Source organism: Sus scrofa, chromosome Y, assembly GCF_000003025.6.
Source record: "Sus scrofa isolate TJ Tabasco breed Duroc chromosome Y, Sscrofa11.1, whole genome shotgun sequence".
NCBI lineage: Eukaryota > Metazoa > Chordata > Mammalia > Artiodactyla > Suidae > Sus > Sus scrofa.
In genome coordinates this window covers 5,011,724-5,035,979 of record NC_010462.3, presented here as the reverse complement: position 1 = coordinate 5,035,979, position 24,256 = coordinate 5,011,724, and the positions used below count along the sequence as shown (strand labels likewise).

Below are 24,256 nucleotides of genomic sequence, written 5' to 3'. Positions count from 1 at the left end.
TCTCTCTGTCTCTTTCTGTCTCTCCCTCTCTCTCTCCCCCTCTATCTCTCTCTGTCTCTCCCTCTCTCTCTGTCTCTCTGTATGTCTCTGTCTCTCTGTCTCTGTCTCTCTCTCTGTGTCTCTCTCTCTGTGTCTCTGTCTTTCTGTCTCTGTCTCTGTCTTTCTCCCTGTCTCTCTCTATCTCTCTGTCTCTCTCTGTCTGTCTCTCTGTCTGTTTCTCTATCTCTTTATCTTTGTCTCTCTCTCTGTGTCTCTGTCTCTTTCTCTGTCTTTCTGTCTCTGTCTTTCTCCCTATCTCTCTCTGTCTCTCTCTCCCTCTCTCTCTGTCTCTGTCTCTGTCTCTGTCTCTCTATCTCTCGGACCTCCTTCCTAGACCCCCCCCCCGACACACACACCCCTGCCGTGCCCGCCCGCGGTGAGGACCGCCTGGGCTCTGTGCAGCCTCCCTGCTCTTCTTCTTTGCAAGCGAGCGAGCGAGGGGCTGCCTTTGCAACAAGCATCACCCCTCCGCTGACCAGAGAGCAGGGGGAGCTTCGCCCAGGACTCTCGGGGGTTACCTTTTGAAAAGGCAGCCGAGCATCAGGCCGCAGACAAGGGTCCCCAGGACCACCAGCACGTAGACATGCACCAGGCTGGATTCTAGTTCTTCGGAGCCTGGGGGTGGGGGGGGTGGGGGGGACAGGGACCAGCTGTCACCGCTGGGGCAGCTCCCTGGCTCACTAGCTCCTGGATAGGGAAACATGCCCAGGACACAAGAGGAATCTAGAGAAATTACCCAGTTCTGGAGCTTTCACAAAAACACGTTTCTGAGGCAACGGGACCCCCCAGGAGTGGGTCTCGCCAAGACACTGGAAACTCCTACAACACAGCCACCCAAAGATGGAGGAAAACTGAAAGTGGATAAGGGAGCTCCCTGGTGGTACAGCAGTTTAAGGACCTGGTGTTATCATTGCAGTGGCTCAGGTCGCTGCTGTGGCATGTGTTCGATCCCTGGACCAGGAAATTCCCCATACTGAGGGTGCAGCCAAAAAGAAAAACAAAACAAAACAAAACACTGGACAAAGAAGTGAATACGTAGGGATAATGTGAGAAAAAGAATATACACCCATGTATGACCGGGTCACTTTGCTGTATATCAGAAATTGACAGACCATTCTATATCAACTATAATAATTTTTTTAAAAGTGAATATGCAGTTCCAGGCATACAGGGTTTTTTTTTCTTTTTCTATGCTTTTTTTTTTTTTTTTTAATTGTTTCAATTAGGGCTGCACCCACGGCATATGGAAGTTCCCAGGCTAGGGGGTGAATTGGAGCTGCAGCTGCCAACCTAAACCACAGCCACAGCATTGCAGGACCCGAGCTGCCTCTGCGACCTACACCACAGCTCACGGCAATGCCAGATCCTCTACCCACGGAACGGGGCCAGGGATCGAACACACGTCTTCATGGATTCATTTCCTCTGAGCCGCCATGGGACCTCCCAGGCATACAGTTTTAAACAAAATCACCTTCCATCTAATGAGGAAGTTCCCAGGCCAGAGGTTGAAGCGAGGCCACAGCAGTGACAACACTGGATCCTTAACCCACTGAGCCACCAGGGAACTCCCTGCCTCCCATCTAGTCTTAAGTTTTAATTTATGTATCATCAGGAATAAGCACTTTTTATAATAAATTACTCTTCTAACAGGGCGCATTTTATCCACGAGTATTTAAAACTTCTACGAGAGGAGTTCCTGTTGTGGCTCAGCAATAATGAGCCCGACTAACACCCGTGAGGATGCGGGTTCCATCCCTAGCCTCACTCAGTGGGTTAAGGATCCGGCGTTGCTGTGAGCTGTGCTGTAGGTCACAGACGCTGCTTGGTTCCAGAGTTGCTGTGAGCTGTGGTGTGACCCCTAGCCTGGGAATTTCCATATGCTGCTTTTGTGGCCCTAAAAAGACAAAAAAAAAAAAAAAATCCAGGAAGAAACCCCAGTTCTATCAAGATCATTCAATGGAGGAAAAACTCCGCCCTTGCGAGAGGTTTCAATACGATCAGATAACACACACCCCGGCACAGGAACCAGCATGCTCGCTGTAAAACGGGCAGATTCCAGATGGCAGACAAAACCGAAAAAGTCCCGTGGACATGCGCCAGCTCTGTTCAGAACTTATTCCGGGAAACATCTATTCTTTTTGCCTATTCTTCTTCTTTTTTTTTTTTTTTTTGTGGCCCACATTTTAAACCCTTTTTTAAACTTGGCTGTCTAGTGCCTGTGTTCTTGGTTTCTCAGAATAGTTTATATATTTTGGAGGCTTAGCCCTCATCAAATCATTTGAAGGTATTTTTCTCTTCTTTGGTGGGTTTTTCTTTTTTTCCCCCAATGTCCTTTTTTTTTTTTTTAGGGCTGTACCTGTGACATATGGAAGTTCCCAGGCTAGGGGTCGGATCAGAGCTGTAGCTGCCGGTCTACACCACAGCCACAGCAACTCAGAATCCAAGCTGTATCTGTGACCTACACCCCAGCTCACAGCAACCCTGCATCCTTAACCCACGGAGCGAGGCCAGGGATCGAATCTGCATCCTCATAGGTCCTAGTCGGGTTCTTAACCTGCTGAGCCACCCCGGGAAAGGCCCCTTAGAGAGCCTTATGGGGACGGTCTCATTGGCTGAGGCCGAGGGAACCAAGCCACAGAGGCCAGGACGTCCCCTCGGCGGCGTCAGGCTGCCACAGCGCCTCTGGCCACCATCCCGGGCCCACGTACCGAACTGGACGGGCTGGCTCCAGGTTCCCCATTCAGCGCGCCGGGCGTCTGCTGTTCTCATCTTCAGGATGTGCGTGGCCCTGGGGTGCGGGCTCGGAAAGTTGTATTTATTTCCCAAATCACCAGACACCACAATCTTTGGAGAAATCAGAGTTAGAAGTTAGAGTTGTTGCCTATGCTGAGAAAAAGGGGGGAGTCTTTTCAGCTGCACCAGAGAAATGGATGAAATATTCGAGGCCACGCTCCCCCCTGGGTGCCAACGTCATGCTCCATGTACGGGGGGGCTTTGGAGAAATAACTAAATGCCCAGGTTTCCCCACCACTCTGACCCTCCGTAGCGTCTTCTGCCTGAGCAGCCATGGGTCCTCCTAACACCTCCCTTACAAGGATCTTATCCATCGGTGGGTCTGTTCGTTATGCACGGAGCTGCTGCATCATTTCTGCATCCAGACTTACACCCCGTCTGGCTTTGAACGTTGTCCTTGGTGTCCTGAGGACTTTGGAGGAATTATAAGGAAACTTCTCAGTTTCTCCATCACTCTGATCTCCAGTATCGTCCTCTGTCTCATCAAGAGGTTGAACTTAGCAGCCCTTACAAAGATTTTACCCCCCCTGTGAGCCTGCTCGTGTCCACTGCACCTGCTGAATGATTTCTGCATCCAGAGGTACTCAGTCTGGGCGTGACGGTTGGGCTGGACATACCGTGGACTTTGGAGGAAAGATAATGACATAGGGACAAAGAAGGATGCCTCCGTTGGCTGAGCAACCACCTCTGGGGCTGCCAGCATCGTACGTCTAGATGCAGAAACTCTTCAGCAGCGACCCCAGATGTGAACAGACCCACAGAGGGCTAATCCTCCTGTAAGGGATGTTGAGGGGCTCTCTTCCTCATGCAGTAGAGGAAGACACTGAGGTCAGCGTGGTGGTGAAACGCAGAAAAGACCCACAAAGAGGACTTGGAGGGTCTTCCTGCGGAGGGGTCGTGAAGGAGCAATCACGTCCTTGACACGCCATGGAACAGTTCCTTGACTGACGTGGGTCAAGACAGAAGCGGGCAGGTTGGGGCTGGGGGGATGCGCTGGGGGTGTGGGATGCAAATCCTATAAAATTGGATTGTGATGACCATTGTACAACTATAGAGGTAATACATTCATTGAGTAATAAAAAAAAAAAAAGATACAAGAGGGTAGAAGAGGCTGACCCCACCCAGAGGGGCTACTGGGAGGGAGCCCACATCCCTGACTGGACGGCGTTCCCGCGAACTCGGATCTTCCAGTTATGCCCGCCTCCCATCCTGGCCGCCGCTGGGCCAGGTGTGCACCTGGCACGTGTCCACGGACCAACACTGGACGGTCAAGCTACCAGGGTGATACTTTGGGTCAGAGTGGTGAACTCACCAGTTGATTTTCACTGCGTCTGATATTGCTCTAGAGAAAACAAAAGCAAGGTAGGTGTTTGGGGCTCCATTTTGAAGGTTTTTCACAGGTCTCTTGGGATCTCCGCTTTGAGCGTCATCAGGAGAAACCAAGACAGTGAGGGCCCAGCAGAAAGATTGAGGTCTTTCTGTTCACCTTATCCAGGTGTGGACCCCACGTAGAGGACAGAATGTGTCCAGAGGAAGGACGGCGCCCCCTGGTCATGGTTCCTTCTAGAACCTCAGCAGCTGGTGGATCCTACTAAGAATCCAGACGGGCTTGGAGCAGAGGGTCCCTCCTTGTCTACACTGGGTCTAGGTGGGCTTGGAGCAGAGGGTCCTTCCTTGTCTACACTGGGTCTAGGTGGGCTTGGAGCAGAGGGTCCCTCCTTGTCTACACTGGGTCCAGGTGGGCTTGGAGCAGAGGGTTCCTCCTTGTCTACACTGGGTCTAGGTGGGCTTGGAGCAGAGGGTCCCTCCTTGTCTACACTGGGTCCAGACGGGCTTGGAGCAGAGGGTCCCTCCTTGTCTACACTGGGTCTAGGTGGGCTTGGAGCAGAGGGTCCCTCCTTGTCTACACTGGGTCCAGACGGGCTTGGAGCAGAGGGTCCTTCCTTGTCTACACTGGGTCCAGGTGGACTTGGAGCGGAGGGTTCCTGCTTGTCTACACTGGGTCCAGGTGGACTTGGAGCAGACCCTGAATTTTCCCTGATGTTCACCCAACCTAAACCCACCCCATGTGCCCCAGGTCCTCACAGTGGGGCCTGAGAGTGGCTGCCCTGCTTCTGGAGGGGGGAAGTCCTGCTCAGAGCAGGGTTCACTCACCTGTCTCTGGATGTCCAGCTGGTACTGGAACTCCCTGTCGGACAGTGTTTTTCGGGTCCTGGGCTTTTCCCACTGGATGAAGCAGTGGGATTCATTGCAGTACACGGTGATGTTGTTGGGAGGGTTGTATCTCTCTGTAACGAGAACCCCGCAGACACCTCTGATCCAGAGGTCTTTGCCTTGGCCACAGAGGGAAACCCAGTCCTGACAGTGACGGTAGCTCCCCGAGGTCACCAGGAAGCAGAGGTGGGTCCGAGTGTTGCTCTTGGGGGAAGATGATCCTGAGGCTGACATGTGCAGCGGGAAAGGAGCTTGGGTTCCTGAAGACCCAGGGAGGGAGGCGGTGGTGGGTTTGGAGGGCAGGAGAGAGGCTGGTTTGACACGTCTTTAGCCTTAAGAGGCCTGGCATATCCTATAGGATTAGCAAGGCTGCAGGTAGAAAGAGAGGGCTGGCTTTGCAAGAGAAGGCATTGTTTGGCATATGGAACTATCGTGGGAGGCCCGTCTGGAGCAGAGGGCTAAAAAGAAGAAAAAAATTGGTTAAAAAAAAAAAAAAGAGTGAATTCCCAGTGGTCCAGGATCGGTGGAGAGGCTTGGACAGTCAGGGTTTCCACATTCTAAGGAGATACAGAGAAGGTGGCATCTGGGAGGGTTCCATCGAGTGGATACTTGACCATCTAGCATGTGATCCAAAGTGAGGGAAGGAGGGAAAGACGCAGGTGGGGCAGGTCATGGTTTCCAGTTGTGCCAGAAAAGGTCGCAGAGCTTCTGCGTCCTCCAGCGGTGCACGGGCACCCAGACGGTGACCCCTCGACCCTGGGCGCTGGCAATCCACGGCTCAGGAGTGTATCTGCTTCCACCTCGTCTGGCATCTCTTCCGTTCTTAAAGCTGAGACTCGATTCTGTTCTTTGAAACTTTGAGGGTGGGTTTGCACATCTCGGCCGTCGCATGCAGCTTCTCTTGTGACTGTAAATCTCACATTCTCGACATCCACCTCGAGTAGATCTCCTCACCTTTAACCCTCACGATGAGACGCGCTGGCCGCCAAGTAAGAGGGACCAGCTCTCGGGCTCGTCACTGTGGTCTAGACCTAGGAGTCTGCACCCAAGTCTGATGTTTGGGACTCGCCCACACCAGCAAACAATTCTCCAACACCAGCTGGGTGCCCTACCACTCAACCTCATTGCGACATGTCTACCCGGAGGTGGGGTCTGATTCCACAGGTGAAGGGCTCTGACACGCAAGACGGCACCCCCACCCTCCACTTCAGGCACCAGGCCCAAATCCAGGACATGCATCACCTGTGGGCTTCTGAGTGTCCAGCGATCAATCAAAGCTTCCCCCTGACCCCCTCCTTGGCTTTCATCGATTTGCAAGAGAAGTTCACAGAACTTGGGGAACATTCTCTTTATGAGCTCACTGGTTGTTATGCAAGGATATAACTTGGAATGTCCAGATGGAAAAGATGCAGAGGGCAGAGCTTGGGGCAAGGGTGTGGAGCTTCTGCGTCTGCTCTTCTGTGGTGGCTTCCTCTCCAATTTGGGGACTCGTTGGGCTGCGTCATTAATGATCTTGAGATGAGCTCATTCTGGATGGAAATAGGTCCTAAATCCAATGACTGGTGCCCTTACAAGGGGGAGGAGGGGAGATTTGAGACCTACAGGGAAGACAGATGTATGAAGACAGAGACTGGAGTGATGCGTGTATAAGTCAAGGATTCTTGACTGTCTCCAGAATCTAGGAGACAGGCATGGGGGCAGGTGGGCCTTTAGACACTCCAGAACCAGCCTTGCCAATGCCTTGATTTTGGAGTTCTAGCCTCCAGAATGGTGAGAGGACACATTTCCATGGTTTTAAGCCTCCCACGGTGTGGTCATTCATGATAGCATCCCTGGGGAACTTAGGCAGATTTCAACACAAATAATTCTGTCAGACCTATGAGATAGCGGTTAAAACACAGGTGGTTGTTCTCACCTATTTCCTTTAACATCAAAACCGAGTCAAAGAACTGGATTCCTGACTTTTGGCTTGTACCGTTAACCAGGAAGTAACTGTAAAAACTTAATCCCGAGATGTTTTGGAGGTGACATCCCACGTGGGTTCCCGAGTCTTGTAAGTACCGAGGACATTCTCTCTCAATTTTCTTCCTGTAAGAGTCCAAAGTGTTCAGAGAACCATCAGGGCATCTCTCTTTCTTCGCTGAGGGGTTCAGGGCTGTCTGTCTACATGGGGTCAACACTTACTTTGAGTCTCGTATATACAAAAAATATTGGATGTCATTTGGGGCTGCTTGGCCCTTTGCCCAGGTGCAGTTCATGAAATCCGCGTTGTAGATAAGACAGGAGAAGTTTTGGGCGGCGGTGCCCTCCACACCTGGGGAGAGGCAGAAACAAAGTAATTTGTACATGAAATTTAAAGGGAGATGGACTGGATGGCTCCAGAGTTGAAACAGGCATTGATACCAATCCTTTGCAAACTCTTCCCAAAAAGAGAAGAAGAGAGAACCCTTCTAAAATTGTATTATGAGGACAGTATCACCCTGATACCAAAACCAGACAAAGACATAAGAAAATTACCATATCCCTAATGAATATAGATTTAATCCCCCCCCGCAAATGCTAGCAAACCGTCTCCAACAGCACATTAAGAATATCACATGCCATCAGCCAGTGGAATTTACCCCTGGGATGTAAAAATGAGTCAACCTACGCCAATACATTGATGAGATGCGTTAACACAGTGAAAGAGAAAAACCACATAATCATCTCAGTCGATGTGGGAAAAGTGTTTGACAAAATTCAACATCCCTTCAGGATAAAAACTCTCAACAAGTTAGGTCTACAAGGCACTGACCTCAGCCCAGGGAAGGCCAAACCAGAAAAGCCCACAGCTAAGGTCAGAATCAAGAAAAACTGAAAGCTTTTCATCTAAGATCCTGTGCGAGACAAGGGTGCCCAGGGGCACCACTCCTGTTCCCCCAAGTACTTGAAGTCGTAGCCAGAGCAATTAGACAAGAAAAATAAATAAAGTCTTTCAAATCAGAAAGAAACAAGATGATCTCTGCAGATGATATGATTGTATAGGTAGAAAACCCTAAAGCCCAAGCAAACACACAAAAAATGCTAAAATGAATACATTTCGTAAAGGTGCTGGGTATAAAATCAACACACAAACATCAGCGGTGTTCCCATACAGTAGCAATGACCGATCCGAAAAGGATGTTATGAAAACAGTCTTGGAGTTCTCATTGCAGCTCAGCAGGCTAAGAACCTGACAGTGTGTGTGATAATGCGGGTTCAATCCCTGGCTTTGCTCCACGGGTTAAGAATCTAGTGTTGCCACAAACTGCAACATAGGTCACAGATGCAGCTCAGATCTGGTGGTGCTGTGGCTGTGGTGCAGGCCAGCAAATGCAGCCTGACTTGACCCCGAGCCTGCGAACGTCTTTACAGAAAGAAAAAAAAAAAAAAAAGAAGAAAAAAAAAAGAAACAAACAAACAAAAAGAAAGTTGAAACTGTAAAATTCCTAGAGGAAAACATGGGAGAAAAGCCCCTTGACCTTAGATCTAACACCGAAGCACAGACAAAAAACAAAAACAGAAAAAGAGAACTGGATCAAGCTAAGAACTTCTGTACAGCAAAGGGAACAATCGACAGAGTGAAAAACCAGCCTGTGAAACGGGAGAAAATATTGGCAAACCATATATATCTGGTAAGGGGTTAGTATCCAAAATATGCATTGAATTCAAACAACGAAAAACACAAATTTTTTAAAAAACAAATATTCTGGTGAAAAAAAACAGGCAAAGGACCCGAATATACATTTTTCCGAAGAAGACATCCAGATGGCCCACAGGCATGGGGAAAGATGCTCAGCATCGGGAATCATCAGGGAAATGCAAATTATGACCACAATGAGCCATCACCTCACACCTGTCAGAATGGCTACCATCAAAGACCAGAGATAACCAGGGTTGATCAGGATTCGGAGAAAAGGGGAACCTTGTGCCCTGCTGGTGGGGATTTAAACTGGTGCCACCTCTATGGACAACAATTCGGCATAACCCCCCAAATGAGAAGAGATCTACCGTATGACCCAACAATCCTTTTTCTCAGTGTATATCCGAAGGAAATAGAACCTGGATCTCCAAGAGGTATTTGCATCCCCATGTTGATTATGCAGCATTATTTGCAGTAGCCAAGATACAGAAAGAAACTACGTGTCTATGGACGGATGAATGACTAAAGAAGATCTCTCTCTCTCTCTCTCTCTCTCTCTCTCTCTCACACACACACACACACACACACACAAATATTATTCAATCTGAAAAGGAAGGAGACTCTGCCACTTGCAACAACACGGATGGAGCTGGAGGATGAAATAAGTCAGACAAAGAAAGATAAACACAAAATGATGTTCTGTATATGTGGGCTCTAAAGAAAATCCAGAGACACCCACAGAATGAAGGTGATCTGGGGCTAGGGGGTGCGGGAAATGGGGAGGCGTCAGTCAAAAGGTACAAACTTCCAGTTATAAGAAGAGTACATTCTGGGGTTGTCATGCACAGCGTAGTGACCAGTGGCACCGGTAGTGCGTGGTTCATCTGGCCTTCATTAAAAGAGTAGATCTCCAGGGTTCTCACTCCCCAAAACCCCTAACGCCATAACAGGACGGATAGATTCATAGCTCAGTCGTAACCATCTGACAAAGCCTATGTACATCAAAACACCAAAGGCACCCCTTAAACACACACAATTCCTGTGGGTCGGTTCTCTCTCCGTAAAGCTGAAATAAATGGGCTCGTCTTTCTGATGCTAGTGGGGTGCACAAGCATCACGCCACGTCTTCCCTACCTGGGTTGCTGTAGACCAGCGTTTCTGAAATCCATCTTTGGTCGATGTTTACTTTAACCGTGAACGAAACGCCCCCGTGGAGAGAACGGTCTTGGAAGGTACACCGACATTCCTTGCCTTTGATCTGAAAAGATGCACCCACCCGGTGGATTAGGAAACAGCCTTCTTGCTTTTCACCCTGCCGTCATGTGGTCCTGCATCCACCCACTTCCCTCGGCGACATCCCCCAGGTACCTTCTTGGGGAAGACGCCCATCAGCTGCGTTCACAAGGGGCGAATGGAGCTCACCTGGCAACCTGCTGGCCGGCGCCCCCAGGGATCTTGTGCGAATGCAGAGGCTGGTTCTGCAAGCCCCAGGCGAGGTCTGGGATTCTGCATTTCTCACAAGCTGCCGAGGAATGCCAATGCGCCACACTCGCAGCAGCCAGAGCCCACATCCCTTTCAACTTTGTGGAGCTCCACACTCTCTTCTTTTTTTTATTTTTATTTTTTATTTTTTTTGGCCTTTGGTAAAAAATTTTTTTTCATGTACCCTGCTGTTGTTTATTAAAAAGAGTTGATTTACATGGGCAATGTTGTGCCCATGTTTGCTGTACAGCAGAGTGACCCAGTTGTACATATATCTATATACATACTTTTTCTTTCTTTTTGTTTGTTTTGTTTGTTTGTTTTTTTAGGGCTGCATCCTCTGCATATGGAGTTTCCCAGGCAAGGGGTCGAACTGAAGCTGCAGCTACTGGTCTACACCACAGCCACAGCCATGTAGGATCTGAGCTGCATCTGTGACCTACACCACTGCTAAAGCTGGATCCTTAACCCACTGAGTGAGGCCAGGGATCGAACCTGCCTCACTTGTTACTAGGGAGGTTTGTGGTTACTAGTCAGATTTGTTTCCGCTGAACCACAATGGAAACTCCCATTCTTTTTCTCATGTTACCTTCCATCATGGTCCGTCCCAAGAGACTGGATACAGGTCCCTGTGCCGCACAGCAGGACCTCATGGCCTGTCTATTCTCAGTGTCAAGTGTGCGGGAGACCCGGTCGTGGCGCAGTGGAAACGAATCCGACTAGGAACCATGAGGTTTCTGGTTCGATCCCTGGCCTCGCTCAGTGGGTTAAGGATCCGGCATTGCCATGAGATGTGGTGTAGGTCGAAGACGTGGCTCAGATCGGGCGCGGCTGTGGCTCTGGCACAGGCCCGCAGCAACAGCTCTGATTCCACTCCTAGCCCGGGAACTTCCATGTGCCTCGCAGGTGCAGCCCTAAAAAAAAAGGACAACATAAAAATAAATGTCCCTTTGCATCGACGGACCCCAAACTCCCTGTCCATCCTGCTGCTGCCTTTTTTAATTATATGTCTGAACCCACAGCGTATGGAAATTCCTGGGCCCATGATTGAATCTGAGCCACAGCTGTGACTTACGCTGCAGCTTCTGCAAGCCTGGCTCCTTTAACTCACTGTGCCAGGCCGGGGATTGAACCCTCGCCTCGGCAGTGACCTGAGTCATTGCAGGCCGATTCTTAGCCTCCTGTGCCACGGCAGGAACTCCTCAGGTCGTGTTTGATGGGGTTGATTTTTCTTGTCCTGCCTCATTCATGCCCGCCCTCTGACCTGGGTGTCATGTATACATTGTATCGCCGTGAATCTGTTCAGTGTGCTGTCCTTTGAGAGGCAGAGCTGATTCTGTTGCTTTCCCGGGATGAAGCCTGCTATGTGGACCACCCATTGCATGAAGCCAGGAGCCCCCAGGCTCATTGAAACAGGGATGCCCGAGGCAAGAATGGGGTTCCCCCAGGGAATCAGCCTGCCGGACCCAAACTGAACTCCTGCCAGGACTCCCCTGGTGCACCTACACCAGGGACTCCAAAGTGCATCCCAGTATCCCTGGCATTTTAAAAATTTTTCCTGTGGTCCTGCTGGATGAGGGCTGTGACAAGGACAGCCTTTGGCCACATCTGATCCATCTTACTTTTTTCTTTTTCCTTTCTTTTTCTTTTTAGGGCCACACCCGTGGCGTATAGAAGTTCTCGGGCTAGGGTCAAATTGGAGCTGCAGCTGTCAGACTACACCACAGCTCGTGGCAACACCGGATCCTTAACCCACTGCGTGAGGCATCCTCATGGATACTCGTTGGGTTCTTAACCCTCCGAGCCAGCAGGGGAACTCCCTCTTACCCCTTTCTTAACCGGTGAGTTCTCCTTGTGCGTCGTCATCAGGCACTCCCCAGAGGTGACGTTTTCCCTGCAGTCCCACCTTAGTGTCATGGTCTTTGGGTCAAACGTCACATGGAGACTGGCGTTCTGGTCCAGGGCGGGAAGATCTAAGAGACGTGGTGGCCGCTGGCTTCAGAAAGGACTCTTTCCCCGTCCGCACGTCCCCCTTGCCAGTGAGCCCCACGCCTTAGAAGTAAAGCTGAGGGTTGGGAATCACACCCCCCACCCCCCGCCCGTCACGTCCTCATCATTCCGTGGCCCCCTTTCCATCTCTCCTTCCCACCCTTTCTCCACGCGGAGGTGTCTGCTGTGGAGAGAAACAAAGACCAAGAAAGTGAGAAGGAACAAAGGCGGTGCGTTCAGAGCTGGCTGCGGGGAGGGAGTGGAACACCTGCCCCTGCGGCTGCAGAAGCGGGGGCGGGGGGGGGGAATTCATGGTCCCCAAAGCAGGTGCACAATAGGAGGCGTGATGCCCGGGGTTGAGGGGGGTGCATCTCTCCTATGAGGAAACAATGAAATGAGACGCAGGCCTCGGGCTGTGTCCGCAGAAGCCAGGGTCATGGGGTGGGACTCGCCGGCAGAGGCCAAACCACATTCACACACTCACCCTGGTGCTCCCGGAGCAGGAGAATCGCGGGGTCCAGCAGCAGGGAGAGCAGAAGGGCCGTGGTTAGGAGACGCCTGGGGCAGCCTGCGGGATGAGCAAGCACTGGGAGGAGAGAAAATCCGATTTCATGGGGGAGTCTTTTTTTTTTTTTGGCAGCCACACCTGTGGGATTTGGAAGTTCCCAGGTTATAGGTCCGATTGGATCTGCAGCTGCAGGTCTATACCACGGCTGTGGCAGCTTGGGATCCGAGCCACATCTGCAACCGACACCACAGCTCACAACAACGCCAGTCCCTTCACCCACTGAGCAAGGCCAGGGAACAAACCCGTAGCCTCACAGACACTGAGCCACAATGGAAAGTCCCATTTATAAGATGGATCTTTATATAAAAGTATAAAATGTGAATTATATAGAAATCATTTGTGTCTGTAGGAATGCGCATAACTGCACGAATACAAGGAAATTGTATCACTTATTTATATTTATATTATCTTTTTGCCAGGAGGCGGCTTGTCTCGGACAAGCTTGCTTAAGGCTTCGATCTCCTCCTTATTTGCACCCAAGGAGGTCAGTGTGGACACAGGAGCAGAGAGGGAGAGGGGGAATCAGACAGTCTTGGCCAGTGAGTGGGGTACGGGCCGGACGTGTGGGGTCTCCGCAGGGAGTGTGGGGACCCCAGAGCTTTTCCCGCCCCACCCCCAGGAAAATTAGGTCCTGCGTTGCTCTGCTGCAAAAGTCAAGTTCCAAACCATTTTTTTAAAGGATCTCAAAAAACGCATTCTCATCATAAGGGACACCAGAGCCCTCATTTCTGGTGCTAACCCTCCCGGATCCACTTTGACGCGTCAGAGAGCATCAGAGCAAATGCGAAATGAATCCAAGTCGGTGTCATTTCCCCCCAAAGTGTCCCACAATCACCACGACCCATCAGCCGTGGCTTTGAGGCTCAGCTGAACCCTGCACTCAGTGGGGTTGATCCAAGAAAGACGTACTGATTTGGGACTTCCCGTCGTGGCTCAGTGGTTAAAAAAAACCCGACTAGTATCTGTGAGGACGTGGGCTCTATCCTTGGCCTCGCTCACTGGGTTAAGGATCCAGTGATGCCATGAGCTGTGGTGCTGTGACCAGGTGTCCGCACTCCAGGTGTGCACACCTGGGCCACGGGCGCACCTGGGCACAGACACCCAAGCTCCCAAGCTCCCTGAGCGCCCCCCAGACCACCCCCCCGCCCCCCGGAGAAGCTCCCTTGCTGTCAAAGAGGAAATAAAAGGCACGGATCAGACATGCTTCAACTTTCCCACCTGGCCCTCAGGATGGAGAAGCAGCCAGCTTCCTCCACCCCAGCTGGATCCCGCCAACCTCCAGCCTTCCCCTGGGTCTGGTCCCTGATCCCCTGCCCTGGGCGGGGCTGGGGGCTCCCCACTGTGCCTTGAAGGCTCCTCCTTGGGCTCCACCCTCTTCGCGACTCTGGCTTTGCCTCCGCCTTGACTTTCGCATCTGCAATTTGTGCAACCTCCTTGCGGTTCAAGCTGAGCTTCGCTTCACCAGGAAGAGGGGCAGGCTGTGGGCTGTGGGCAAGCGGAGCACTTTGGGAGCCATCTGAGTCCTCGCTGGTGGCAGCACCTGCCTCCCTCACCTTGCTCTCCATCCCAGCTGCTGCCCGGGGCCACGTTTCTCACCTCAGAGCCTCCTGCTGGACCCGCCCCAGGGGTGGATACGTGGCCGGAACCCATGAACGCCTCCCTCCCAGATGCATCCACCCCTCCACGATTTCCCCATTCCGCTTCCTCCCAGGGCTGCTTCTCGGCAGCGGCGATGGAGCGAAACCAGAAACTTCTGCATGCTGGCCTGAAAAGAAGCACGAAGTTCTCACATGCCGCGAAGGGACACAGACACCCACACCGTTCCGGACGATCCACGCCTGGTGCCCGAAGATTGTGAGCCAATCCCCAGAGGCTCCGGGCAGGAAACACCCAGAGCTCTGATTTATCTGGTTGGGCCGGCCCTGGGCTTAACCATCTCTTTCATCCTACACGCCCGCACCTGGTACCTCGCAGAAGTGGCCAGAAGACCCAAGTCCAGGGAAGCCGCATTCTTGTACTTTTATATATATTTGGCCAGGATTTAAAAAAAAAAAAAAAAACAAAAAACCGAGGCAAAATTCACACGGCATAAAATTCACCCTGAGGAAGCAGAGGACGTAGCTGCACGAGTTCATTCCCAATGCTGTGTATCCACCATGGCTCTCTGGGTCCAGAACATTCTCAGCCTTAGAGAAGGAGCCCCCCACCCCACCCTGTCCTTGTCAGCAGTCCTGCCCCGTCACTCCCTCCCCCAGCCCCCGGTGGTCACCCCCGCTCTGCCCTCCGTCTCCAGGCATTTGCCCGTCCCGGGAGTTTCCTGAAAACGGAGTCATGCCCTGTTTTGCCCTTGGTGCCCACTTTCCCTTCTTCTTTTCGTTTTCGTCACACTGGGTTTTCTTTCCCCTTTTAAAGGGTTCAGCTTTATAGAGATGGTGGCGGCGGCAAGGACGGGGCGCAGACCCCCCCGGGACCCACATCCAATGCATTCAAGTCACGCCTGGCGGGGAGCTGGCGGTGGGGCTGCCGGTCCTCTCCTCGGATGCCCTGTGGTCCCGGGGGGTGCACTCCCTCGCTGTGCAGAATGCGATGCCACCGTCCCTGTTGCCCGGCCGGGCCACTTGCAGACACACCCCACCGGAGCCTCTGGGCTCATCCCAAACCACGTCCCCACCTTCACGGTCACAGGCTTGCCTGGGGAATTCCGCAAGCTCCCGCTGCACCGGGGCGGGGTCCCCGGGGCTCCCCCAGACCTTAAGCTGCACCCCACGCCGAAGAACACCTGGGGTTACCGATCCCTGATCACCCTCCCACTCAGGCAGACTTCATCCAACACGTTTCCTCCCCACCCTCAGAATCTGCCCAACCTGGATCCCCAGCCGCCAACAGCAGCCCCGCGAGCAGGAGAAGGTCCCCAAGTGACCGGACACTTTGCAGGACTCCGGGGTCAAGGGGACAGGCCTACACCCCCACCACCCCCGCGCTGGGCTCGCCTCTGCCAACCTGCATTCCTCCGGGCTGTGTCCCGCTGTCCCCACATCTGAGCCCTCTGACAGGTCTCTTCCTCGTCTGAGAGCTGCCGCACGGATTGCATGACAAGGACATTTCAGCTCGGTATCTTCCTTTTTTTTTTTTTTCTCCTGAATTTCCTCCCCTGTCTTGTGGTATGTCTCTTAGAAGGAATTGGGAAACCTATAGGTCATTTGTGTCTGTCCCCGGAGCGTCCCACTGCATAGCTCCCATGTCACGCATGTGCGCGCGCACACACACACACACACACACACACACACACACACACAGAGACACATCTAGAAGGTGCTGAGAAAAGCCAGGCACAGGAGAGCCAGGGGGACACACAAGATGTTGGTGTCTGTGCAAAGCACAGGGGGAGGTGGTCAAGAGATGGCAGGTGACCTCTGAGCATCCAGAAGTGAAAGGCAGCTGGACAGACTGCGCCTTGGCCATTGAGCTGCCCCCCTCCCCCCGTGACCCCGAGCAGGTCATCTTCCCAGAGGTCAGCCAGGTGGTTCATGAGGCTGCTCAGCCAGGTACCAGGTGGGTCCTCTCATCTCATGGCCCACCTTCCCCATCCACCGTCGGTGTGGAGAAGGTCCCAAGAGTTGGCCTGGATGACGCCTCACGTCGACACAGACCAGGTACCAGGTGGTTCTTCCTGTCCCACCGCCCAGTTTCAGCATCAATGCAGAGCAGCACATCCTCCCTAGAGTTGAACCAGATGCTCCTCAGGTCCACACAGACCTCTTGGGTCCTCTTGTCTCATTGCCCACTTTCACCATCGACATGGACGGCAGCTTCCCGAGGTGGCTCCTCGAGTCCACACGGACCAGGCACGACCTGGTTCTCGTCTCCCTGCCCGCTTTTAGCCTCAGTGCGGAGAAGGTCATCTTCCCAAGGCTTGGACCAGGTGGCTCCCCCAGTCCCCACAGACCAGGTTCACTCTGGTTCTCATCTCACCGCCCAGTCTCAGCATCCCCAGAGAGAAGACCATCGTCCCTGAGAGTGGAAGCACATGGTTCACCAAATCCACTCACACCAGGTACCAGGTGTGTCCTCTCGTCTGGCCGTTGGGCGCCAGCATCCGCGGGGAGAAGGCCGTCTTCCTGAGTTGGATCCCGTGGCCTTGGATGACTTTGCTCCGGGTCCATTTCCCCTATTAAACGAGAATGGTGAATGTAATAGATGGGCTGAGTTACACGAGTCCTTCTCGGGACTCTTGGAACCCGAGGGTGGTCTTGGGGACCCTGACACACTCCTTCTTCACCATCCCGGAGGCTGCGATGTCTGCTCAAGCCCGACCCATGCAGAAGAAGCTGAATAACTCATGGTCTGGACAGGGAAGCGGATGCTTCTTGGACCTCTTCTCTTTCATCGCCTGGGCTGGCTTTTGCCTTGGCTTCTTCAGATCTGCTCAGAGCTCCCACCAGGGCATGGACAAGCGGTCTTGGGTGGCTTGTAAAGGTCCTTCTGGGACACCCTGGGGAGAGCATGGAGGAGGGAGCAGGGGAATGATACCAGCATTCCCCAAAGTGACCACCAACCTACCAGGGTGCTGGCAACAGGACTCTGTAACATGGACAGGGTGCTCAATGCTTTCTCAGATTTCCTTTCTCTCTCTGGGGCTTGGGTGTTTCCTGGTGTGGAATATTTTCATTCCTGTGAAAGGTTCAGGGTAACCTTTGTGAGAGGGCAGATTCTGAGAACAGACTGTGGACGTGGACAGACACACCCTGGCCTTCCAGGAACTCGCAAGGAAGGAAACATTACCGTGTGCCCTGGCACTCCCACCCTGCCCTCTGTCCTGGGCTGGAGGTGCTCCAGGGCCTGGGGACAGATCTCCAAGGCTGGCATTGTGGCATTGGGTGGAGGAGCCTCAGCCCCCATCACTCCATCCAAGGAAATGCTAAGTCCTGCTGTCTGGTCCTTTGTCAAGCTTGTTTGGGCTCCTCCAGAACCCTTGCATTTCTCTATACATTTGAAGGTCAGCTTGTCCATTTCTGCAAGGAAAAAAGGAAAAAAAAAAAAAAAAAAAAGGCAACGGGGGTTTTCTCAGGAATGGCATTCCATCCAAAGACCAATCTGAAGATTCTGGGCAGTCTTCACCTCTTGACAAGATGAAGGGTTCTGATCCAACACAGGACGTCCTTCTGTTTCTTTAGGGCTTTGCCTCCCTCTCGTTCCGCAGGAATTTGCACCTTTCAGTGTACAAGCCTTGCCCTCTTTTGTTAAACTAATTTATTTGCATATCAGTAAAGCTATTTTATTTATTTATCAGGAAGAACCGATGTCTCTTACTCTTTTCGATGCCGCTGTACATGGCATTGTTTTCTTTTTTCTTTTTCTGGCTGCACCCATGGAACGCCTGGGGCCAGGGATTGAACCTGTGCCCCAGGAGCAACCCAAGGTACAGCAGTGATAACAGTGGATGCTGACTCAACCCGCTGTGCCACCAGGGAAAACGCCAATGGACCTATTTTCTTTATTTTTGGATGGCCCGTTACCGGCGTGGCTGGGCATGCTGCTCTTGTATCTGCAACCGAATGAATCTGCTTGTGAGATCTGAGCCTTTTTAGTAGACTTCTTAAGATTTTCTATACACAGTCGTCACCTGCTGACAGACAGAGCTTTACTTCTCTTTTCAGATGCCCATGCTTTAAAAAATGTGAGTGTTTAAAAAAATGTTTGCCTAAGTGGCCTGGCTAGACCCTCCGGCAGAATGTTGAGCCTGAGTCATCAGAAGAGACACTTTGGAGTTCCCGTTGTGGCTGTAACGAGCCCGCCTTGTATCCGTGAGGACGCACGTTCCATCCCCTGCCTCGCTCCGTGGGTGAAGGATCCGGCATGGCCGTGAGCCGTGGTGTAGGTTGCAGATGCGACTCAGATGCTGTGTTGCTGTGGCTGCCGCCCCAATCTCACCCTTAGCCTGGGAATCTCCACATGCTGCAGGTGTGACCCTCAATCCACCCCCCCCCAAAATAAAAAAGACGTATTGGTCTGTTCATTTTTTTTGTATTGAAGTAGAGTTGATTTATAATTTATAAGGGAGGGTAGCTTCAGATGTACAGCAAAGGGAGTCAGTTATGCACGTACATTTATCGATTCTTTTTCAGATTCTTTTCCGTGATGGTTGATCACAGGATATTGACTACAGTGCCCTGTGCCGGACAGGAGGTCCTTGTTGCTTATGTATTTTATGTATAATAGTGTGTATCTAGCAATACTCTTCAATTATCCCTCCCCGACCCCCTTGGCAGCCACAAGTCCGTCTAATTTGTCTCCCCTGTCTATCGATCTATCAATCTACCATCTGTCCATCCTATAGCCCTCATTCATCAATCAAGCTATCGCTCTGTCTGTGTGTGTGTCTGTGGCAGGGGTTCAAAACCAGAGCTGAATTTTTCCCCCAGGGGACGTACTACAAAGTCTGGGGACAGTTTGGTTGTCACGGCCATGGGGGAGGGGGCTCCTGGTCTGCGGTGGGGGGAGACGACGACGGAGCTGCTCCGCCCCCCACAGAGCTCTGGACTCCCCCTCCGCAGGGTCCTCCCGCTCCAGTGTCCCAGCCAGAAGCGGAGAAGCCCACCCAGCCGTCCCCTCTGCCTTTCTGCCGACAGGACACCGGCTCCCACCCCCAGGGTCACACTCTTCCGTCCTCCCCCAACTCCCCAACGGGTCGGAGAAGAGAAAGGGGCCCATCCGTCCCTCTCCCGGAGAATCGCAGAGGTGGGGGCGGCCACTACGGAGAAGCAGGACCTTGGCGGGGCGGCCGTTCTGGGGAGGGTGGAGCCCTAATGAGTTGTAACACCTTTTCTCAGAAACCGTGGCAGTGGAGACTTTGTGACACATTTTCAAATAGCCTCAGACAGTGTGTCAACTTCCGGATGCCTGACCTCAGGCTTCCTGGGGATGCGATCAGCAGCCCTGCCTCCTCTCAGCCTCAGGAAGGGAGTCTCCGGGGAAGGAGCAGGCTGGGCTGAGTTTCTTTTCTTTTTTCTTTAGTCGTTATGGTATTTTTATGTATTGTATTACTTTTTAGTTGGGCTTGATTCATAATGTTGTGTTTCAGATGTACAATAAGGTGATTCTATCATATATGGATATAGACTGACTTTCCTTCCTGCCTTCCTTCCTTTCTCTCTCTCTCTTTCCTTCCTTCTTTCCTTCTTTCTCTTTCTTTCTTTTTTTGCTTTTTAGGGCTACACCTGCAGCACATGGAAGTTCCTGGAGGAGGATTTGAATCAGAGCTGCAGCAGCCCGCCTACACCGCAGCCACAGCGATGCCGGATCTGGGCCGAGTCTGCCGTCTGCCCTGCAGCTTGTGGCAGGTCAGGATCCTTGACCCACTGAGCGAGGCCTGGGATCAAACCTTTATGCCCTCAGACACTACGTTGGGTTCTTAACCCACTGAGCCACAAACAGGAACTTCCTGTTTTATTATTTGTTCATTGAAGAGGAGTTGATTTCCAGTGTTCTCTTGGTTTCAGGTGTACAACAAAGGGATATATATTTTATATATATATGTGAAGATATAAATTCACATGCTTTTCCGGGATAGGTTATTACAACATATTGAATATTGTTCCCTGCGCTGTACAGGAATACCTGGCTGTTTATCTCTTTTATCCATGGTCGCATCTATCTGCTAATCCCAAACTCCTCATCTATCCTCCCCCTCCCCCTTGGCAACCAAGTCTGTCCTCCACGTCTGTGAGTCTGTTCCTGTTTTGTCGGTAAGTTCATTTGGGCCACATTTTAGATTCCACACACAGGTGATCTCCCATGAGAGGTGTCTTTCTCATACTTCCCTCAGTATGAGAACCTCTAGCTGCATCCACGTTGCTGCACATGGCATGATGTCACTCTTTTTGATGGCTGAGTAGTATTCCATTGCATATATATATATATGGACCACATCTTCTTTGTCCATGCATCTGTTGATGCACATTTAGGAGGCTTGTAGGTCTGGGCTGTTGTGAATAGTGCTGCCTTGAACATTGGGGTATGTGCATCTTTTCTAATTAGAGGTGAGGCTTCAGGAACGGATCCCCTCAGGCTGATCCTTCCCACGGGAGCCCGAGACGGGGGTGGCCTTTCAACAGGCATGGAGCAGGGTGGTTCCCCAGGCTGGTTCAGAAATCCCACTAGGAAACAGTAGGCACGGGGTACTTTGGGCCGGTTTCCAAGTCCACTGTACCTGGAAGGGTGACTCAGGAACACGATCAGAAGGAAAGCAGACCTGCTTCACAATGCAGCCATTAACAAAACACAAAAAACAGAACACAAAGCAGGAGACACGCCCTCCGCCCACCCCTGGGGCCATGAAATGCAGAAATGAGGCCTGTATCCTGCCGGTGAGGTCAGCAGGATAACAAGCCTCAGGTCCCACGCGCCAGAGACAGGAATTCAGGGGAGAGGCGACCCTGAGAAGCAGGACCCTCCGGGGGTGGGCTTTCCACGATCCTGAGTTGAAGCCCCCACTCCCGAGCTTCCCAGCCGCCTCCTCCCTCACACTCGCAGGCTGCTCGGGGTCCCCAGCCCTGGTGAAGCCGCATGGCTCAGATGGGGGCTCGAATCCACAGGCCAGGATGCATCGCCGGCCGAAAAACCAGACTGGAACTTGAACCCACGGTTGCTGGTTTTTTGTTTTTTTTTTTTAATTCAAAGATAGTTGGTTTAGGGAGTTTCTGTTGTGGTTCAGCAGGAAGGAAGCCAACTGATATTCATAAGAAGAGGGAGTTCTAGTCCCGGCCCCGCTCGGTGGGTTCAGGATTTGTGAGCTGCAGGGTAGGTCACAGACGCGGCTCGGATGCTGGGTTGCTGGGTCTGTGGCGTAGGCTGGCAGCTGCAGCTCCGATTCGACCCCTAGCCTGGAAACTTCCCTATGCCGTAGGTGTGGCCCTAAAAAGACCAAAAAAAAAAAAAAAAAAAAAAAAAAAAAAAAAGTCTAGTTGATGTAGTGCGTTGTGCCAACTTCTGCTCCTGCACAGTGGCCCCATCGCACACAGACGAGGCTGCCTTTTTCCTGCTGTCTTCGGTCTCGATGGATCCCGAGAGACTGGACAGAGTTCCCCGTGCCGCACCGCAGGGCCTCATCAGAACACACTTCTTACTGTTTCTTTTCCGTTTTTGGCCTCCCCACAGCACGTGGAGCTCCCGGGCCAGGGATCAGATCGGAGCCCTCCGTTGCAACGTTCTCTGCAACGGGGGCAACTCGGGATCCTGAAACCATGGTGCAGGGCCGGGCCGGGGATCGAACCTGCGTCCCAGCGCTCCAGAGACAGTGTCGCACCACAGCGGGAACTGCTGAACCCGCCGTCGTTCAATTAAAAGCCACGCACCTGGTCTCAGGCCCGACCGAGGTTCAGATTCCATCTCAGCCCCGAAAGACTTCCGTGAAAGGCAAAGCGGTGGGAGAGAAGGCGATTTATTGGCAAAGACAGACTGTGGGCCGTCTCAGGAGGCACTAGAGCTGCCCAAATGCCGCCTCTGCCTGACACTGGAAAAGTGGAGACAGAGTTTTGGGTGAAGGAGGAAAAACAGCTTTGTCGCTTTGCCAGGCACACGAGGGTCACAGCAGGCTCCTGCCCTAAAGACTGTGCCCTGTCTTGGGAGAGATGGGGAGGTTTTTTCACCGTTTGGGGCGTGGAAAACAGGACCGCAGAGAAAGGTCAGGGTGGGTGCAAGCTTGCATTCTTCTTCAGAGCTGGTGTTTAGGGGCCCCAGGACTGGTGCCGGGGGTCCTCCCTCTTTCAGGAATGAAGAAGCATCATCAAGGAGTTAACACCTGCCATCTGTTGGGGGTTTAGTTCTGCACAGGAGCTCAAAGTCTTTGTTGTGTGTAGCCCTTGAGGGGGGACCAGGACCTGCCCCCAGGTGGCACGGAGGTCCCCTGATGCCCCCCCCAGTCTCCGCATCCCCTCCCTTCCCTGATGGGCACCTGTGGACACCTGCCCTTTGAAACTGGACGATGAATCTTATTCCCTAAAAACAAGACATGGGGACCCAGAACGGCTTGTGCCCAGGAGCCCACGGTTACCCGAGGCCCCAAAATGTGGGCTGATGAGGAGTTCCCTGGTGGCCTAGCGGTCAGGGATCTGTTCCTGTTCCATCCCTGGCCTGGGGACTTCCACGAGATGTGGGTGTGGCCAAGAACACTGTGTGTGGGAGGCGGGGAGATTTATGTGCTGAGTGATTTCAAAGGGTAACAAGTGAATTATTGCAACTATTCCAGGGAGGCTGGGGGTTTCCAGAAATTGGGCCTGGGCCCAGTTTTTGGCCTTTTGTGGTCGGCCGGGGAACGGTCTCGCCGGCTGTGGGCGTGTGGCTTAGATGCAGACACATTGCAGCAAGGGTGTCCTGAGGCTGCCTGTCCCCTGGAAGTCAAACCATCTGCCATCCTGGGCCCAGTGGGTTGGAACCAGTCTGCGGTGTGTGCATAGGGAGGGCGTCGGCCCGGGGAGCTGTGGAGGACCCAGTGGGGAACCGCGGAGAGAGAGGGAAAGCTGGGGACTTTGGGAGACCACTGTAAGTTAATAACTGCTCCAGAAAGCCATCACCTGAGGCAGGCTTGCCAGGCTGGTGGAGGTGCGAGAAGTGCCTCAGGTCGTCGGGTGGGGGGTGGGGGTGGGAGGAGGCTGCATTCAGATTCAGTCCAAGGGCTGGAGTTTGGGGACCACCCTGCTGCTGATTGGAACAAGCAGCAGGAGAGTCCCAGCTGGACTTTAGAGGGTCCGAGTCTCTCTTACTGGCTATCAAGGGGGAGCTACTACCCAGAGAAAGAGGAAGAGGCCGTCTTTCCCCTCCCCACTCCTCTCAGATGGTACAACTCTAGCCCCCTGGATCCTCCGGGCAGAGCTTCCATGCCTGCCCGCTGGCCTCTCCCAAACCTCCTACCTTCATAAAGCCATTTCTTGCCTCTCCCTTCTGTCTCTCACTCAATTCCTTCTGCGCAGAGAATATGAAGTCCAGACACCCAGTGAAGGCTTCCAATTTAAAACTGTGGGTTCAGAGGTCCCGCCTTGGCTCAGCAAAAGCCAATCTGACTTGCATCCATGAGGACGCAGGTTCGATCCCCGGCCTCGCCCAGTGGGTTAAGGATCGGGCGTTGCTGTGGCGGGGGTGTAGGCTGGCAGCTACAGCTCTGAGTTGACCCCTAGCCTGGGAACTGCCATACACCACGGGCGGCGGCCCTAAAGAGCCAAAAACAACTAAAAACTATGGGTTCAAGTCCAAATCTGGGTTGAGGCTGGGCTGAGTCCTGACACATGGGCTCAAGTCTCCACCTGCGTTCTGGCGGGGTTCAAGTCTTAAGCGCCACCAGTTTCATATGCACAATGGACACGTCTTTTCTTTCTTTCTTTCTTTCTCCACACCCCCCCGGCTTTTTTCTCTTTTTACAGCTGCACCTGCGACATATGGAAGTGCCAGGCTAGGGGTCACATTGCAGCTGTAGCGGCCAGCCTACCCCACAGCCACAGCCACATGGGATCCAAGCC

At 52.6% G+C, this 24,256-nt stretch overlaps 1 protein-coding gene across 5 annotated transcripts; it reads right to left on the bottom strand.

The window, feature by feature from the left end:
- Positions 518-15,990, bottom strand: LOC110257903 (granulocyte-macrophage colony-stimulating factor receptor subunit alpha-like). 5 transcript variants are annotated; one of them, XM_021080905.1, is made up of 10 exons: positions 15,747-15,989; positions 12,663-12,824; positions 12,017-12,162; positions 9,842-9,965; positions 7,231-7,360; positions 6,962-7,134; positions 4,987-5,120; positions 4,145-4,174; positions 2,748-2,883; positions 518-654 (listed from the first exon to the last, which is right to left on the bottom strand). In XM_021080905.1, exons 1-10 carry the CDS (start codon positions 15,835-15,837, stop codon positions 554-556), a joined length of 1,227 nt encoding a protein of 408 aa, XP_020936564.1. In that variant the 5' UTR covers positions 15,838-15,989; the 3' UTR covers positions 518-553. The 5 variants fall into 5 exon arrangements, with proteins under 5 accessions (XP_020936564.1, XP_020936565.1, XP_020936567.1 ...); XM_021080908.1 differs by having other exon boundaries at positions 519-654; positions 12,663-12,746; positions 15,747-15,988; XM_021080907.1 differs by having other exon boundaries at positions 523-654; positions 12,663-12,764; positions 15,747-15,974.

Excerpts from the sequence above, each read along its gene's own strand:
- LOC110257903 (XM_021080905.1), bottom strand. The coding sequence starts at position 15,837 with ATGCAATCCGTGCGGCAGCTCTCAGACGAGGAAGAGACCTGTCAGAGG. Across the intron at positions 9,966-12,016 it reads ACTCACCGGTTAAGAAAGGG|ATCAAAGGCAAGGAATGTCG; the intron begins GTAAGAGGGAGT and ends GCATCTTTTCAG. Across the intron at positions 5,121-6,961 it reads TTTGATGTTAAAGGAAATAG|AGAGATACAACCCTCCCAAC; the intron begins GTGAGAACAACC and ends TTCTCGTTACAG.